The 17,384-nt window shown below is 51.5% G+C and overlaps 2 protein-coding genes across 4 annotated transcripts in view; one reads left to right on the top strand and one right to left on the bottom strand.

The window, feature by feature from the left end:
• Prmt7 (protein arginine methyltransferase 7) overlaps window positions 1–3,946 on the top strand; it is a 36,264-nt gene extending 32,318 nt beyond the window's left edge. For both annotated transcript variants that reach the window (XM_038312689.2, XM_038312688.2), the window contains exons 15-18: window positions 344–418; window positions 2,544–2,704; window positions 3,427–3,523; window positions 3,729–3,946. In XM_038312689.2, the coding sequence (XP_038168617.1) occupies window positions 344–418; window positions 2,544–2,704; window positions 3,427–3,523; window positions 3,729–3,899 (504 nt within the window). In that variant the 3' untranslated portion in view covers window positions 3,900–3,946. The remainder of the gene's footprint in view (window positions 1–343; window positions 419–2,543; window positions 2,705–3,426; window positions 3,524–3,728) is intronic.
• An 871-nt stretch (window positions 3,947–4,817) lies between these two features.
• Window positions 4,818–17,384, bottom strand: part of Smpd3 (sphingomyelin phosphodiesterase 3) — an 81,107-nt gene continuing 68,540 nt past the window's right edge. For both annotated transcript variants that reach the window (XM_038312691.1, XM_038312690.1), the window contains 7 exons: window positions 15,674–17,202; window positions 11,820–11,895; window positions 11,564–11,719; window positions 9,813–9,902; window positions 9,554–9,617; window positions 7,865–8,027; window positions 4,818–7,630 (listed from right to left, as the gene is read on the bottom strand). In XM_038312691.1, the coding sequence (XP_038168619.1) occupies window positions 7,529–7,630; window positions 7,865–8,027; window positions 9,554–9,617; window positions 9,813–9,902; window positions 11,564–11,719; window positions 11,820–11,895; window positions 15,674–16,990 (1,968 nt within the window). In that variant the 5' untranslated portion in view covers window positions 16,991–17,202 and the 3' untranslated portion in view covers window positions 4,818–7,528. The remainder of the gene's footprint in view (window positions 7,631–7,864; window positions 8,028–9,553; window positions 9,618–9,812; window positions 9,903–11,563; window positions 11,720–11,819; window positions 11,896–15,673; window positions 17,203–17,384) is intronic.

Raw genomic sequence — 17,384 nt, 5'->3', positions numbered from 1 at the left:
TCTTCGTTTACACAGTCTCAAACCCATCTGTCACACAAACCACTCTGGCTCTTCAGGGTCTTTGTCACTTTTTCCTGGGCCGGGGGGGGGGGGGGGGGCGCGTGGGAGGCTCCTGTGTCTATGATATATAGAACAGCAAGTTTTGCCTGCCTGTGGTTCTGCTTATTGGTTTGTTTTGAGTCAGTTTTGGCCTGGAACTCACTGTGCAGCCTCAAATTCCCAGTGATCCACCTACCTTTGCCTCCCAAACTGGGATTAAAGTTTTGTGTCATTTTGACCAGCACCCCTCTTGACCCGTAGTCTTGTAGCCCAGATGTAACACAGGACTATTCTTCCTTCATAGGATCTGTGGCGGATCCGGAGCCCTTGTGGTGACTGTGAAGGCTTTGATGTGCACATCATGGATGATATGATTAAGGTAACCAGAACTGACTCGACCTGCCGCCTGCAGTGCTACTGGGGGTCGACACGAGAGGATTAAAAATACAGTAGTCCGGGAAACTTAGTAGAACTGCCTCAATTTTTTTTTTAAAAAAAACTAAAAAACAAAACTAAACTAAAAACCCAAAAACAAAGGACTGGAGAGAAGCTCACTGGTTAGGAGCACTGGTTGTTCTTCCAGAGGACTGGTGTTTGATTCCCAGCACCCACATGGTGGCTTACAATCAACTATAACTCTAGTTCCAAGGAGTATGATATTCTCTTCCAGTCTCCATGGTAAACAAACATACATGCAGACAAAACACCCATACACATAAAATAAAATTCAAAACAAAACCCCAAACCAAAACCCCTGTTGGGGAGGGCACAGGGGTCTGAGAATATTCCTACCTAGCATCCGTGTAGTCCTGGGCGTGCACTAAGGGTCACTAAAAGCATAGACAGTAGGAAACAGCTCTGAGTCCTCTTCTCCCCTACATTTCCTCGAAGCCATAAACCTCTGGCAGGTCTGATGGGGGCAGCATAAACAGTATAGAGAGAGAGCCTCTGTTCTGGGTGGTGAGGCCAGTGCTGCCATTTTGTTTGGCCCACCATGAGCATTAACCTGAGAACCAGTGTGTGGTACCAGCCGTATTCATAGCCCCATGCTCTAGTGTCCGGATTGGAAGCCCCAGTTAGTGCTTGGATATCACTAGACAGGCAGAGCTGTGTAAAGAGACCTTGTCAAAAAAAAAAAAAGGACTAAGATAGTTTACAGAGGCAGACACCTCTGCTGGGTGTCACCAGGCCTTATCTTTCCTGCCTCCCCAGTGCTCAGCTCTTCCACTCACCTAGGCCTGGCACCCTCCCTGCCAGTTGTGCCTCCCTGTCAGGTTTCCAGGAGTCTTCAGTTCAAGTTTCTGCTGCCAGCTTTGTCAGAAACACTCTGGTCTATATGATTTCCTACCTCTCCCCCCTCAGCCTTCCTCTGTACAGTGTCCAAGAAAATGCACATCTTATAGGTCTCCACCCTGCTGCATGCAAAGCCATACCCAACCTCTTGAGTTCCCTGTGTGGTCACTGCTTGTCTTTCATTTCCTGCTTGTCTCTTGTCTGTGTCCCCTTCCAGCCTTTTGACCTCCAGCTTCCTGCCTAGAGTCATCTGTAGATAGCTTCCCTATCCTGCTTCTGCCCACATAGTCTGTTGTCACATAGGCAGTAGTGCTTTCCTAGGCACTGGGCTTGCTTATTTATTTGTCCGTTTTCCTTGCTTCTGTGCCCTCTGTCAGGGTAGTGTCGTGGTAGCGGGTGAAAGAACCGGAATCAGCAAGACCAAGTTCTCAGCACAAAGGACATTTATTTGTCCCGGAAGGGCAAAGAATGGGGAATAAGAGACAAAGACAGGAGATAGAGGATGAGGGAGGGAGGAAAGAAACAAGGGGGCTATTTGCCCTGGAGAGACAAAGGACTGCCTCTGGATAGAGAGGAGACAGATGTGGCCCATAGGCAAATGGAAGTTTATAAAAGGAAAAAGGGTAGCCCTCATGTTAGGATAAATTGGTTAATTTTGATTGGGCATGTTAATTGGGATAGTCAGAGAAGGACTACTTTTGATTGCTGAGCTTCAGTACTTTGATAGCTGGACCTTGGTGGTTAGCCTCAGGAGGAAGAAGTGACCAAATAAGGGGCTAGACCTAGCTTTAGAAATGTAATCTAATAATTTAGCAGGGCAGAGGGAATACGGGAAGGGCAAAGCCTGCCAGAGCTCTGTTTGCCTTGCTTGGGCCTGCGTTGCCATGCACAGGCCAGCTAGAGCCATTTGGTGGGCAGTATCAGTAGAGGTGAGTGAATGCCTCCCTTTTACACCCCCCCCCCCAAAGCCACTTGGTCCTCAGAGTATGTCAAGAATGGGCATTGTCATCCTTGTTTAAAAGGGAAGCTGGGACTTGCGAAGTGAAGTGGCCTGCTCATGAATGGACGGGGAAGGGAGAAGCTGGTTGTCACTACCAGGTGCCCAGTGGTAGGTGACAACATGCCGGTCACAGGAGGACTGGGCCCCAGAATTGAGGGTACTCCTGGCTCTCTGCAGTTCGTCTCTACAGGTCTATTCTCTTCTCCTCTAGCACTCCCTGGATTTTCGAGAGAGCAGGGAGGCAGAGCCCCACCCATTGTGGGAGTACCCATGCCGCAGCCTCTCTGAGCCTCAGGAGGTTCTGACCTTTGACTTTCAGCAGCCCGTCCCCCAGCAGCCTGTGCGTGCTGAGGGCTCCATGGAACTGAGAAGGTGAGTAGAAGCCACAGTGAATTGTGGGGTGAAGACAGTAGAGGGACTTAGAGATGACACAGTTGTGAAGGACAAGCAGCTTGGCGTCATACTCTTGTCCCAGAAGTGTCCTCCCATCCCACCCCATCCTTTGCATTACGGAGGGTCCACAGCTTTTGAACATGTGCTGGTCAGGGAGAACTGGAGCAGGCCTTGCTTACTTCCCTACCTGCCGCTCCTTGTATCAAGCTGCAGACTTAACATGAGTTTGGTTTCTATGTTTATCCACTGGCCCTCCTGAATTCTCTTGGGAGTTAAAGCAGGTCAGAATTGGTGAGGGCTGCTTGCTGCAAGGTGTGGGAGATCCCACCCAGCTCCAGCTCCCTTCACAGTAGAGTGTTGCCTCCTCCCTAAGGGAGCCATATGTCCAGAGCTCCAAGAGCTTTTTACACCGGGGACAAGTAGCCAGGTCAGGGCAAATGCCACTGCCCAGGGAATCTTCATTGTCATCCCTGGGAGCAGCTGTGCTCAGAGGTTTCTATGCTCAGGCTGTAGGGAGTGTGGAGTTGAGAGCTGTGGCTGCTGTGGTTTGACCTTTTCTGCTAGGCTTTACCAACATGGGTGAGGAGTACATAAACTCCTGACTGGGAGGGAGGGGAGCGGTAGAGGTTTCAGGAAAATAGAAAGATGTATTGATTGGACTCATCCATGTCTGTGTGACTGTTTGACTCTGTACTCTGCAGACCCGGGAAGAGCCATGGGGCTGTCCTGTGGATGGAATATCATCTGACTCCAGACAGCACAGTCAGCACCGGCCTCATGAATCCTTTGGAAGACAAGGTAGCACTGTGGGCACCAGGCCCAGAGTATGTGCCTACCCTAGAGCTACTTGTTCCCCCTTGTGCTCTGAGTATCCCTGATCTGTGCCCTTCAGGTCAAGTAACTCCCAGGTGGCCCAGGTTACTTCCCACTGTTAGTTACATGGGCTGGAAAGGTGACTTGGGTGCCAGGGACCCTTCCCATCCTTTTGCTACTCATCCTGCAGGGGAACTGCTCCTGGAACCCCCACTGCAAGCAAGCTGTGTACTTCTTCAACACCACACTGGATCCCAGAGTTCCTCTGGATGGCCCTCAGTCAGTCAGCTATGTTGTGGAGTTTCACCCCCTCACTGGAGACATCACCATGGAGTTTAGGCTTGCAGACACCTTGAACTAACCTTCCCTTGTTGAGAAATTAAATGGCCAATAGGCTGCAGACTCTGAGTGGCTTGGGGCTCAATGGGGAAAGAAGGCCAAAGTACTTATTCACTTGCACGCACCTACTTGGCGTCTGCACAGAGGAGACCTTTTTTATTTTTATATCTTAGTGCTGCTGGCTCCCAGCATCAGGTGTGGCAAGCAGAATAGGCTGTTGACTGATTTAAGAGTTCTGAACCGACCGAGAATGTTCTGTGCTTCTGAGAGTTCAGAAAGCTCTGGTATAGTAATGCTTTCTGTCCTACCTCAAGGAGAACTGAGGAACAACCTTCACTGTGACCAAGGTAGGACTGTCCACTTAGCTGGAACCTACCCAGCCTGTCTGTTTTCTAGGAATTTCCAGGTCTCTGCTTAGAGAATGGCCTTCTATGGAGTTCCTTGGGGCTTTCTGATCCTGGTAAGACCTGTGTTCAGAGGACTAGGCTCCCCTGCTAATAAGTAGCTTTACTAAGCGACATTCATACACATTTGGGTATCTGGCCTCAGTGCACACCCGCAGGTGGCCTGATAAGCCGTGAGCCCTGGACATCGGGCTGCTGCTCACAGGGCTCAAGCAGTTTCCTGTGGAAAACCACTAGAAAGAAAACTAGGAGAGTCGCCTTTTCCTCTATTTATCTGAAGGCCCTTGCTCCCCAGTTGGCCACAGCCCTGTCCCACCTCTGCCACTCTGCTCTTGCTAATGACCTCTCTGTTCTGACAGGATTTGGGAGGTACCCAGTAGTAGAACCTAGACGGCTAAATCCCTAGCATTTCAGGGCAGACATGGGCTGTGTCCCCACAGTCACTCCCCAAAGCTCCTAGGCTGGGATCCACTCTGGAAGTCCGTAGGCCCTCCCCAGTTTGTCGTGCACATCAGTACAAAACCAGCACACGAGCCTTGAGCCTCACAGTTTTATTTTCTCTTCATTCTCCATCCTTCCTTTCAGCACCATAAAGGAAAAATCCACCTCTTTTTTTTTTTAATCAGGCATAAAGATTGTTTTTCTTCTAGGGAAGAATCGTCTGGATATATATTTGATAATGTTTTACCAAAACCTTAGGTATCTTACCATATAAAACCCCTAATGTCCCATGAGGATACAATACAGAAATTAAAAAAGTTTTCTTCTTTTTCTTTTAAAACAGTATTTCTAAATCTGAGCAAGTTAATACAATAGTTAAAAAGCATCAAGGTTAATATTCATACTTAAAACTCCAGGTGGTTTGGACAAATAAGGGTGAATGAATGGTCTTTCCTAAGCTAACGCACTTACCTAGCGCTTCCCTTGAGGGGTCCCAGGCAGGCAGAGCTGCAGTTGGGAGTCAAGTGATCCCTCTGATTGCCCCTGTCTAGGCCTTAACTGTCACAGAATCTGGAATCCTGGCAATGCCTCTTTTTTAGAAGTTGGACTATAAAGGCCTGGCAGTACACAGTCCTGAGTCCATAGGCAAACCACAGTGAAATGTGTGGCAGATGGTTATGGCCTCAGTGCTGAGTGGTGTGGGGGAGCGGAAGGCAGGCTGCCCCTCTGGCCTCCAGAACCTGTCTGTGACAAAAGATGGCAGGGCACAGGGCCGAACAACCCAAGGCCGCCCTGGGGGTCGGGAAGGAGAGAAGCATGTGGCTCTGACTTCAGACATGTTACCCTGGCTCAGGTTTAGGGATCCTGGCCTTGGCCTCATCTACTTTCCTTGTGCACAGTGCCATTGGTATAGGGATTGGGCCGCCCGTGGTACCCGGCATGAGCAGAATCCTGGTTCTTTCCAGAACTGGGACCTTTGATTCCATGAGGCCTTCCCAGATTACCAGAAGGCCAGGCCCTGGCAGAAGAGGGGCACAGCAGAGAACCCAGCAAGGCTGCCCTGGCTCTGGACACTGGAGCATGGGGTGGGGCTCTCTAGGCTCAAAGATTTGGACAGATGGATGTCACCAGCTATACACGCCCTAATTCCAAGCTGCCTGTGCTCTGAAGGATCACCCTCAGCACAGGGCCTAGCATCTTGTTGGATATATGCCCCTCGTCCTGATCCCTTTTGCTACTTAATGGGTGACAAGGCACAGCTTCAGGGCACCAACATTTAGAGGTCCCAACAGCAGGGACCTGATGCTTTCTCCATCCTCATCAGGCAGAGTTGGCCTTGAGCCGGGCTGGATACAAGATAGGGCACTTTGAAGAGACCAGTGGGGTTGTCGGAAACAGTCCCTCAAATTGGAGCTCAGGACCCTGAGACAGATATCTTCCCTTTGTAGCCAGGGATCAGCCTCTGGTCCCTGAAGGTAGGTGGGCAGTCAGTGCTGTCTAGGGCACCTGAGCAGGAGCAGGTGGAGAACGGTGGGCTTCTAGCAGCCTTACTGTGCTGAGTGTGGGGCTGGCTCTGATCACACAGTGGCAAGAGTGGCTTCTGGATGCATCTGGAATCACTCGTACCTAGACAAGCAGTGGCTGGTGGCTGGACACCCGAGCTTAACTGGTGAAGAAGCCATTCTCTACACCTTGGCTTCCTGCCACCTCATCCAGGGTCCCCTCCTAGACATGGCATTGACTAGAGTAGCTATTGAGGGAGAGTGGGCCTGAGAGGCCAGAGCTGCAGCCCAGCTTGGGGGCAGGCAAGTGGTTCCTGAGCTCAGCCACACATGGATGAGGGAAGTCCTCAGGCAAAGGTTGAGCCCAAAGGGCCTGTAGAAGAAGACTTGTTGGCTTGAATAGAAGAAACTACAAACCTGTCGTTTTCAAAATCAACCCTCCCCCCCCTTTATGTTCTGAGTTCCCTTTGTGTAAAAAAAGTGATGCCCTCTTCTTGGATTTCCTGTTATGGCCCTGCAGCCTGTGTCAGTCTCCGACAGGAGCTGCTCGGGTGGCCAGAGCCAGCTGGACCCTGCTGTGTGGGCTGGGGAAGAGCACAGTTCTACCCAGTGGCTTACAGACCCTAAGTGAAGGGTGATTTTGTGTTCAACATTTTCTGTTTTCTTTTTAAAATGTAATCGCCCTTGAATGCAAGACCCTGGGAAGAACCCTGGGCTGAGCGGTAATGACAGCCTTCACATCCCCACCAAGCTGGAGGTGGAGAGCTGGCAGCTGGGCCCAGGAAGTGCTTCTTTGGCTGTTTCTGATTGTGTTTGGAGTTTGGCCTTGGGTGAGGCCTGAGCAAGGGGTCTGGGTGCTACAGTGTGGCACATGGCATGCAGGCAGCGTGCGTGCGAGGGTGCAGGCATGCGAGACAACATTGGCAGCAGACAAAAGTAATGAACCCTGGACAAAGCTTGAGAAGAGATACAAAGAGTACATAAACCCGGTCCTCATACTAACCCTCGGGTTACAAACTATGTTGTGCTGTGTAATCTGTAGAAAATCGTGATTGGAAAGAATGGCACTGGTTGGGCAGCCAGGGGCTCCCAGACTGGCCTGAGTCCTCTGTTCTTAGAGATGGCCCAGAGGCACAGAGCAGCCTGGCTTCCAGGCTCCCAGGGGACTGACGGGCTCTTCCCTGTCCCCTGCCCTCCTTCCCCCAGCACTAGGTGCACAATGGAGGGGACGCAGCCCAAGCATGGCTGTGGCTTGAAGGGCTGGCAGAGGCCCCACTTCTTGAGATGCCAGTGGCATGGCTGGTCTATGCCTCCTCTTCCCCTGCAGACACCATCAGCCGCATGGCCACAGGGAGGTGGTCGGTCAGGCCGGAAAGCTGGGTGATAAAACTGAATTCTTCTACCTCCTAGGTTGAGAGAAAGGGGTGGAAAACATTCTGATTAGACCAGAGAGGGTGTTTGTAAAGCAGTTTTAGGGCTTGGGGTGGGAGCTCCAGATGTGGGGCCAACTGGACTAGGGTTATACAGGGTATCAGGAGGGTTCAGGCTGTGAAAATGATGGCTCTCCTTTTAAGGGAGCAGGGACTGGGGGTTGGGTTCAGAGTGCTGTATGGGGCTACAGGGCCCAGCCTCAGACTCACAGCCTTCCAGTCAGGGCACAGCCCCTCCTCAGCATGCAGCATGTAGTCGATGCGTCGGCCATTGCCCTTCAACAGGTCCTTCCGCCCCTTCTGCCCAGCCCCTGGGCTCTTGCTGGTAGGGAAGGCCAGATACTCCCTGCGGCCTTCCTCACTCTCCAAGACCCTGTCAGGCAGAAAGAGGCAAGGTGGAGTTTGATGCTGGGCCTGACCCGTAGAGCCATATTCTCCACAACATAAGAGGGGAAGGGAGAGACCAAACCTGGTTAAGATCTTCCCGTCTGTGGCTCCACAAAGGGCCTAGGCCCTCCGTCCTCTGTCACAGGCTGTCTCCACCTTGCGCTAACTTGTTCCCGCTCCACTGTCTATACTCTACTGGCCATGGTATCCCTGGCTGTGGCCATGTTGGGAATGCTCCTCTCCTGGTCCCTTCTTCGCTTTTGCTCCAATAGGAGCCTGTTTGAGCCTCAGAGACCTTATTTCCTAGAAGCCCCATCACTGTTTAAGATGATGGTGCTAAGGGAACCAAGAAAGGACTACATTGGAGGTCTCAGTTACTTTATGGATCTGTCCTTACGTTGATGTGACCCAGCTTGTCACCAAACCTCTGAGCACTATTTCCTTTGTAAAATGAGTGGTTTCTATGGCCCATGACTTGGAATGGGCGGTTGTCCCATTTCTCAAAGTCATTCCAGGAGACTCATGGATTTTCTACATGCCCAGCACAGTTCTTGCTAGCCTTGCCCGAGAGCCGAGAGCCCTGGGAGAGTTGAGGAACCCTATAGGCCACCCCTCCCCAATTACCGAGAGCAGGCTCAGGCCAGGAGCTGGCATGGAAGACACTGGCCAGGCCTCCAGGTGGTTAACACTGGAGAGACCAGGCTGGCAAACATGGCTTTCTACAGGTTTTTATCAGCCTTGAGATAAATACTCTAATGACATTCAGAGCATTGTTAACTGCTCAAAGATATAATCCATTACTGTCTTTTGCTTTGATAATTAATTCCAGCATCAATGATCTGAGAGTCACTGACAGTCATTTTTTAATCATCATCTCATGAAAAGATAATTTTTTCTGCATAGGATGATGTTTCAAATTTAGTCTGTAATCTAATTAATTGGCTCAAATTAGCTGCAAGGAGCCATGGCAGTGGCTCTGTGCAGTCTCAGGCTGTGAATTATAAATTCATTCTGCTATTGGCCTTTCTGCTGTGTCCTTTATGGAAGCCTCACTTGGCTCAAGGGTGAATGAAGCTGACCTAGGTAGAACTGCCTGTCAAGACAGTCAGCCTGTGTTCTCTCACCTGGTTGGTGGGTAGAGGCCATGGCTCCCTGCTCTTTCACAGACCCAGCAGCTCTCTAGGGCTTGACCTTTGACCTGATCCTGGAAATTCTGGCTTCTTTCCTATATGAGCTATACTTAACAAAAGCTTTTTTCATTGTGAGTCTAGATCCTGACTACTAGTTTAGGATTTGTCCTTCGAGACTCCACGAGCCTCTTAGATTTCTAGAGTAGCTGTCCTCTCTCCTGTGTAAGAGCTTCCTGATACTCAAAAGTCCTTAGGGGCTTGAGTGAGCTGCTCCTGCTGGAACCTGCCCAGTCCCCATCTCTATAACCTAGTAAGGGTTACATGCTTACTGAAGGCCTGGGACCCCGAGTCCCTGTGAGCCCGCAGTGGTATGGGCACTTACTTTTGAAGATTGTCAGGGGTACACACATCCTCATCATAGAGACCGTTTATGTCCAGCAGGGTACCTGGGGACAGAAGAAGAATGGCGGCTGACGCAGGGTCCAGCTAGCCTCCAGGGTGGTCCCCATGGAGGGATTAGGGAGACACCAGGACTTTGGGGGCCTCCTGACAGCTGCCTACGGGCACGTCCCCTTCATCAGGGATAAGGTTCTGGTGGTCCCTTCTTAGGAAGCCCATGGGGAGCCCAGCCCCCTGCTTACCAATGGCCCAGGGCTTCTCCTCCCCGGGCCCCAGGCGGCAGGGGTCCTTGTAGCGAGTAAACAGTGAGTGCTGCTGCTCCAGTTTGTCATCTGTGGGAGGGTGGAGAGAGGAGTGCTGGGTGGAGACACTCTAGGCTCGTGGTTCTTTCCGCGCTCCTGTGGTTGGTCCTGTGGCTCGCATGTCACTGATTCTCTGATTCTCTGTGCCCTAACACTGCTCTGTGTCCTCCAAGCCTTCCCAGATTCCACAGCAGACTGTTGGTGGGGACGGAAGGGTACTGCAGCTAGGACCCTGCTCTTCACAGATCTGGATGCTTGACCCTTGGGGAGGTGTGGATATCACATGGCTCAGAGAACCATGTGTCCTGCCGACTCACCAGACCAGTAAAGTCTTTGACCCCTGGGCTGGAGGAAGGGCGCTGGGTTAGGGCTTCCGGTGGGATCTCTAAAGCCTCTTCCTGTGAGTGTTGTGACAGGAGTGTCATGACCAGGACAGAGGCCTGTGCTGAGGCAGAAACTGCTGTGTTGAATGTGACAGTCTTGCTGTCCCACACAAGGAGAGGAAATGGTCCTGTGTTGGTGACTGTGTGTTCCACGCTGGGCACTGCACTCTCCTTGCCCATGTGGGAACTGCCACTGTTGTAGAGATGCCCTCCTGGCCATGAAAGGTTAAAACAGCTTATACCTGCTGCCATCAGGTGAGGGTACCATCATGGACTCCAGGTGAGACCTTGAGGTCTGTTCTGAGGGTGAGGTCTGAACTCACAGACTCCACGTTCACCCTACCGATATTATCCTGTGGGAGCTGAGACTCCTGCAGGGATGTCAGAGCCGTGAAGTTCCCAGCCAGGGAAGGCCCAAAGCTACTCTAACCCCAAAGGAGGTCTTTATGAGTACAGATTCAAGTCAGTTTAGAACTTCACGATGGTCGCCTTTCAGTCTTCTATCTAAGAGGTTGGTTTGCTTGATTGTTTCTTGAGATGAGGACTCCTGTATCCCTGGCTGGCCTAGAAGTCACTGTGTGGACCAAGCTGGTCGCAAACCCTGAGCAGTTCTGTCAGCCTCCTGAGTGCTGAGACTGCAGGCATGGGCCGCCATGCCTAGCATAGTTCAGTCGTCTAAGCCAGTGGTTTCTGTATTTAAAATATTTATGAGGGTGTGTGTGTGTGTATGCGGGGGGGCTACATATGGCACAGCAAACACACTTTTGGAACTTGTTTCTCCTGAGGACTGAATGCAGGTCATCAGGTTGGTGCTTTTACTTGCTGAGCCAGCTTTTTAAAATGTTTGATCTTGGTTTTTTCATGTGTATGGCTGTTTTGTCTGTGTGTATGTCTGCACCGTGTGCTTTCAAAGCCCCAGAAGAGGTCACTGCATCCCTGACAGTGGAGTTAGAGACAGTTGTGAACCACCATGTGGGTGTTGGGCATGGGACCTGGGTCCTCTGTAGTGCTACTAACCCCTCAGCCACCATCTTCCTAAATTTCGCCTTGTCCTGTCCTGGGTTCATTTTTAGGGTATCTCTTTGTCTCCAGCTAGAGGCCTCTGTGTTTTTTTTTGGGGGGGGCAATGTATGGGTTGTTCCATGCTAGGACTCGAGTGTGGGGCGGACACACTAGTCCTGGTAAATTCCCCCCCACGCTCATGAGGAACCAGAAGTTCTTCGAACTACCTAACTGTAGTCTGTGACTGCCTGCAGCCTGTGCTCTGACTGAAGCTTCAGACCTGAGGGGGGAGGAGTAAGGCCTCACCAGAAGAGCAGTTATCAAAGTTCAGGTCTCCACAGATGATGTCAAACACCACCAGCTCCTCCGGGTTGGCTGTGCTGGACGAGGAGGTAGATTTTCGGAAATCAGCCAGCCAGTCCTGAAGCAGGTCTAGCTGCTCACACCGGATGGCACTGTCCTCTGCAGACAGGACAGAGGCCAGACTATGAACCTTGACCTGGACCCCAGCCAGGGCCCAGGTATTGAACCCATCCCCAGAAAACCCCAGGCTGTGGCCTACCTGGTGGGGCATGCAGGTGCGTGCAGGCGATGTACCCAACAATTCTTTGGTCCTGAGGTGTGCTTCCCACCTGCACCTGGGGGAAGGCAGGGTGTCAGTGTTGCTACCAGCCAGCCATTGCTGCTCCAGGTGCAAAGAAACCCTGGCTCTGCTCAAGCTCTCGCCATCCTGCTCTGTGCCAGGCCTGGCTAGATTCTAGGGCCTGGGTAGAGATAGGGCACGCCCTGCTTCTAGAAGTGGCTGGCTTGTTCTAGAGGCAGATATGTAAAGAAAACTTTAGCTTATAATGTTACATGGTTGGCTGCATCTGTGCAAGGCTTTATGGAGTAGAACCAAGACACAGGCAAGTTCCTCCCCAGTCCCTGGCATTTCCAGGTGACTGGAATATCCACCTACATGACTGAGGTTTTTTGTTTTGAGACAGAATCTTGGTATGTAGCCCAGGCTGACCTGGAAATTGTTACATAAATCAGGATGACCTCAAACTAACAGCAATCCTTCTGCCTCTGGTTCTCAAGTTTTGGGATCACAAGTATGTACCACCATGCCCAGTGTAACATTCAGTCTTTAATATTTGTTTATCATCATCATAATCTCAGATCTCTCTCTCTCTCTCTCTCTCTTTCTCTCTCTCTCTCTCTCTTTCTCTCTCTCTCTCTCTGTCTCTGTGTGTGTGTGTGTGTGTGTCCATCCACAGAAGCCAGAACTGGAAAACTGGAGCTATTTAATGTGGGTGCTGCACTTCCTAACTCTGGTCCTCATGATGAAGCAGTAGGTGCTCTTAACCATGAGGCATTCTTTACCCCCTTTAAGTCTTTTCTCCACTCTTATTTAGTGACTCTTTCCTTTCTCCTTTGGCCACACTCTCAACCTGACCTCCTCTTGACCCTCTAATTTGAAGTCAAAACTAGCACCCACTGGAGGGGCCTTAGAGACTGCCAGCCTCCTACTGGTCTACCTTTGCCCCATCTTTGCAGCATGGTCCATTGCTTCATGAGTTTTTGATGTTTTGTTTTTCAAGATAGGGTTTCTCTCTTTGCCCTGCTGTCCTGGAACTTTTCTGTAGACCAAGTTGACCTACAACTGCCTTGCCTTCATGTGCCACCACTGCCTGGTGCTTCTTGTGTTTTATAGGACATGGTCTCCTGCAGTCCCTTGGTCTTAGGGCAGAGTTCTTGCCTGTGTCCTTTGTGTGGGGCCCCTGGCATAGACTGGTCTCATCCTGAGTTCCCCCTCCTTCCACAGTAGCTTCTTCACACCTTCATGCCTCCACTTCCCCCAAATCTGACCCTTCCTTTACTAGGGTAGAGTTACCTTGGGTGGGCCTGGCTCAACAAATAGTTGATTTACTAAGGCGGGTCATCTCTAATGCTAGCTTCATAAAAATGGGCATCTTAATTGTATCTCCCAAAGATAACTCAGCAGCCCCTCCTTATGTGTTTCAGCACAGGAATAAGCCCTTGTCTGTACTGTGGCTCTGAGGGTGAGGCAGGCCACACATCCCTTGCTCCTCCGTATGGACCTGGCCCTCTTCTGTGCCAGGAGGACACTCAAACCCGAATCCAACTCAACACAGCTCTGCTCTCAAAGGCAGCATCTGACTGGACAAGCAGTCCAAAAAAATACCTGAACACGGTGTCAAAGAGCCCATGAAGGGAAAACTAGCTTGTGCTTGGCAAAACTAAGACCAGCAGAGCATGAGATATGGAGGGCCCTCAGGTGGTTTGGTAAGGGCAGAAAGGGGAATCAGACCTAAGGAGGGGGAGGCCACACTGGAGGACGTCAGACAGCCACGTCCCCAATGGGCAAATGTAGAGAGGAGGTTCACCAAGATGGTGAAGTTGGAGCCAGGGGCGTTTGAAAGTGAAATGAAGAACCTGGGATAAACTGAACAGGCACAAGGTGCAGTCAAGGTGGCTGGTTTCTTCTGGCTTCAGGATGGAGAACCTGGGTGAGGACGGCGGGGCAGATGCTGAGCTTGCTCAGGAGTAAATGAGATGTACTCGGGTGTCAGCCAGGTTCAAGGATGAGCACCGGGGAGAGGGCTGGGCTGGGACAAGGATGAGGTTTACCAGCAAAGGTAGAAATGGAGGCTGTGGGATCACACTCTCTGGGGGAACAGAGTTGATAGTAGGGGAGCCTTGAGAAGTAAAGAGCTGGCTACATGGTTTATCCCAAACTTCAGCTGTAAGAAAACAAGAGATGGCGCACGCCTTCAATCCCAGCACTCGGGAGGCAGAGGCAGGCGGATCTCTGTGAGTTTGAGGCCAGCCTGGTCTACAAGAGCTAGTTCCAGGACAGCCAGGGCTACACAGAGAAACCCTGTCTGGAAAAAACAATAAAACAGACAAGCTGGTGCTGTGAGGCCTGTCAAGGTGTTGAGAGATGTTACAAACAGATTTTCATATGAAAAACATACTGGCCAGCTCAAAAAGTTTTGGAATTGAATGAGGCAACATATCTGTTGACCAGTTTGAAAACCATGAGGTAAAGGGAGACAAAAAGAACATTAATGATAGAGCCACAGAGGAGAGGTTGTCGTCTGAGGGTATCAAATGAGAAGGAAGGTGAGGAGTGGACGTGTGGATTGTTCTGCACAGCAGTCATCTGGGGGTAGGCGTCTCTAAGCTCACAGCCGTTTATATCAGGCCACAGGTGAGAGGACACACCTTTCCACTGATGACATTTCCTTCCCAGAAGGCTCCTCTGGCCACCAAGACAATATATCCACAAATGCAATACAAATGAACCATATGTCAGATTAGGAAGGCTGGAACTGTGTCAGAAGACCTGTGTCTCTGTAACTGGAAATCTGGGGACCATAACTCTGGCAGAACCATGCAAGAGACCTTGAGCACCCCAAGATGGGGCATAAGAGTGACTGCCTTGTCCCCAACAGACTCGGATGGAGTCAGTGTGCCCCTACTCTCAGCAAGCACTGGCTCAGTATTTTCCTGCACAGGTTAAGACTGGAACAGAAGTGGAAGAAACCTTCCCTGGTTGGAGTCCCCCACTAAAGCAGCCCCTCAGTCAAGTCTCACTTTTAAGGGGAGAAGCACAGGCAAAACAGCTGCTGCCCCTGAGGATAGAAACCCCGTCTGCATCAGACACTCAGATGATCTTCAGAGAACTCTGAATTCACACACACTGGCTTTTAGATAGAGAACAAAAAGTCGACACTGAGTGTCTCCAGCTCCATTGAAGAGAATGTGTAATGACCAAATTACCACGGTCTAAAACCTCCAACTGCATCCAGATTAGCTGAAATAATCATGATTTGCTTTAATTAGTGACTGGAGTTGAAGCCAAGGGCTGGTGGGCAGAGAGCCTGGCATGGCAGCTGCTGACAACAGGAGGGGGGTACCGGTGAAGCTAGATGTCTCGGTGACTGTAGCCTTTGGCTGGGGATCTGAGAGCCCGTATGCCGGCCTGAACTCATGTTCTACTCTGGTCTTTGCCGTGTGCTGATGGAGATGAGCTTGTCTGTTTCCATCCCTCATCACAGCAACCACCACCACCATTATGATCACCCCATACAGTACAAGAGGCTCTGAATCCATCCCATCTGGACTTCAACATACTGGGTCACACCCATCCCACTATACAGATAAGTAAATGTGACTCAGATCTGAGAAACTGGTCAGATGACTCAGCCTGAACCCATGGGTTTCCTGTGCTTGAGCTGGGGGCCATAAGTTCAGTTCCATGAAAAGCTTTGTCTGGCTCCAAAATCACCCCCATCAAGGGAGCGAGGATTCCCAGGGAATAAGGGTTGGCAGGGGCTATGGCCCATTTAGTCATGCGGTTTGGGGACAGCTGGTGTGTAGTCCTCAGGCAGAGCTGAGGATGCCTACCTTGAGAAACAGAGCTCCCTTAGAGGCTAGGGCATCGAAGCTGCACCCATTGGGGTAACAGTGATAGGCCACGTCCATGACAGGGTAGCGGCTGGCAAAGAAGAGACCACTGTTGAGACACTTGAAATTGCAGCAACCATGGCAGCCGTAGACCCCAACATCATACAGGATGTACTCGAAGTAGCCGTGTAGCTGCTCTTTCAACTTAGCAGCTGCACGCTTGTCAAACACCTCCTGCAGGCACAGGAAGTCCAGATTGGCCGGGAAGAAGGCCGAGACCTCGTGGTCAAAGGCTTCATCAGGGTGCCGCCTCCTGCGGGCCGCTGCCTTCTTCACCACTGACGTCTTATACAAGAGCTTGCTGTTGACTCCCGGCTCTCCGCTGCCACCGCCATCTTGCCCTGCCCGGGCCTTCACCAGGGACTCCCTGGAGGCCGAGGGGCTGCCTAGGCTCCCAGAATCCCCATCTCGCTGATTGTGGTTGGGCGTCTGGCCCTTTGGGGCCCCGCCAGCCCCATTCCTGGCTTGGCTCCCAGTAGCGGGGTCATCAGCTTCCGGTGGCCGGCCTCCTTCATCGCTACCAATTCGCACAATGCAGCTGTCCTCAAGGCTGCCGTCAACCGGGTCCCCAGAGGCTGGGCCATTGGCAGCCTCATCATTGGGGTGTCGCCCACCATCCCCCTTGTATTCCACAGAGGCCGTCCTCTTAATGCTACCAGGGACAGCTCTGGCTCCATCACTGCCCTGCGGAGACACAAGGCTGCTGAAGCTGGCTGCGCTGATGGAAGTGTTGGTGGGAGAATCAATGTAGATTTTGATCTGAGGCCGGGCGGCCCCATTGCGGATTCTCTGCCCAATCTCTTTGGCCCGCGCTTGGGTGTTGAAAACATTGTTGAGTCTCGCGAGCGAGTCCGGGAGGAGGCAGACATTGGCTGTAGCAAAGCAAAAGCTTTTGCCTCCCCCTGTGCCCTTCCATTCACTGAGCAGGGCTGCCCCACCAGCTGGGCTCTTGTCCTCTAGGCGGGAGTAGGAGTAGGGCCGGCGGGCAGACTGCAGTGGAGACCAGAAGATGAACCCAAGAAAGGCAAAAGGCAATGCAGCCACCAGCAGCGCCAGGTAGACTGGCGTGAAGAGTACGGTGCAGAACAGCTGCAAGTAGCAAGGGTCATCTGCCCTCTGGCGCTTCTCGTAGGTAGTCGGTATGAAGGAGGCCACCAGCCGGTCCACCAGCCAGTAACATGGGAAGATGAGGGCCCAGGACACAGCGTGGAGGGCAGACAGACAGCTATTAGGAAAGGGGGTCGTGTACAAAACCATCGCAGCTCACTGGGCGCCGCAGCCGGCCCTACTACATGATGTCCCTGGCAGCTGCAGCTCTTTCCCAGACAAGGGTGGGCAAGCTGGGGGTAGATGGAGGATGGGTCACCTCCTGGCAAGGTGTGACTCTGGATAGTCAGCAGTGAGTGTCCTGCAGATATTCATGGTTCGCCTCAAGGGGCCATGCTTGGACACCAAAGCCTGTTGAGAACCTGTAGAAATAGAGAGGGAGGGGGGCCGTTACTAAATTAGACTGCTCTGAAAACCAGGGAATCGGTTTTACATGGAGTGTTTGGGGGTCAGAAGAATGCCCCTGCACATTCCATTTGCCTACATATTTTTGTTTTCTTGGAACAAACAGCTTTGTATACGGTTTTGCCTAACTGGCAGTCTT

The sequence above is a fragment of the Arvicola amphibius genome, chromosome 15, assembly GCF_903992535.2.
Source record: "Arvicola amphibius chromosome 15, mArvAmp1.2, whole genome shotgun sequence".
Lineage (NCBI taxonomy): Eukaryota > Metazoa > Chordata > Mammalia > Rodentia > Cricetidae > Arvicola > Arvicola amphibius.
The sequence above is the reverse complement of the archived record's forward strand: the minus strand, read 5'-3'. Positions and strand labels throughout refer to the sequence as shown.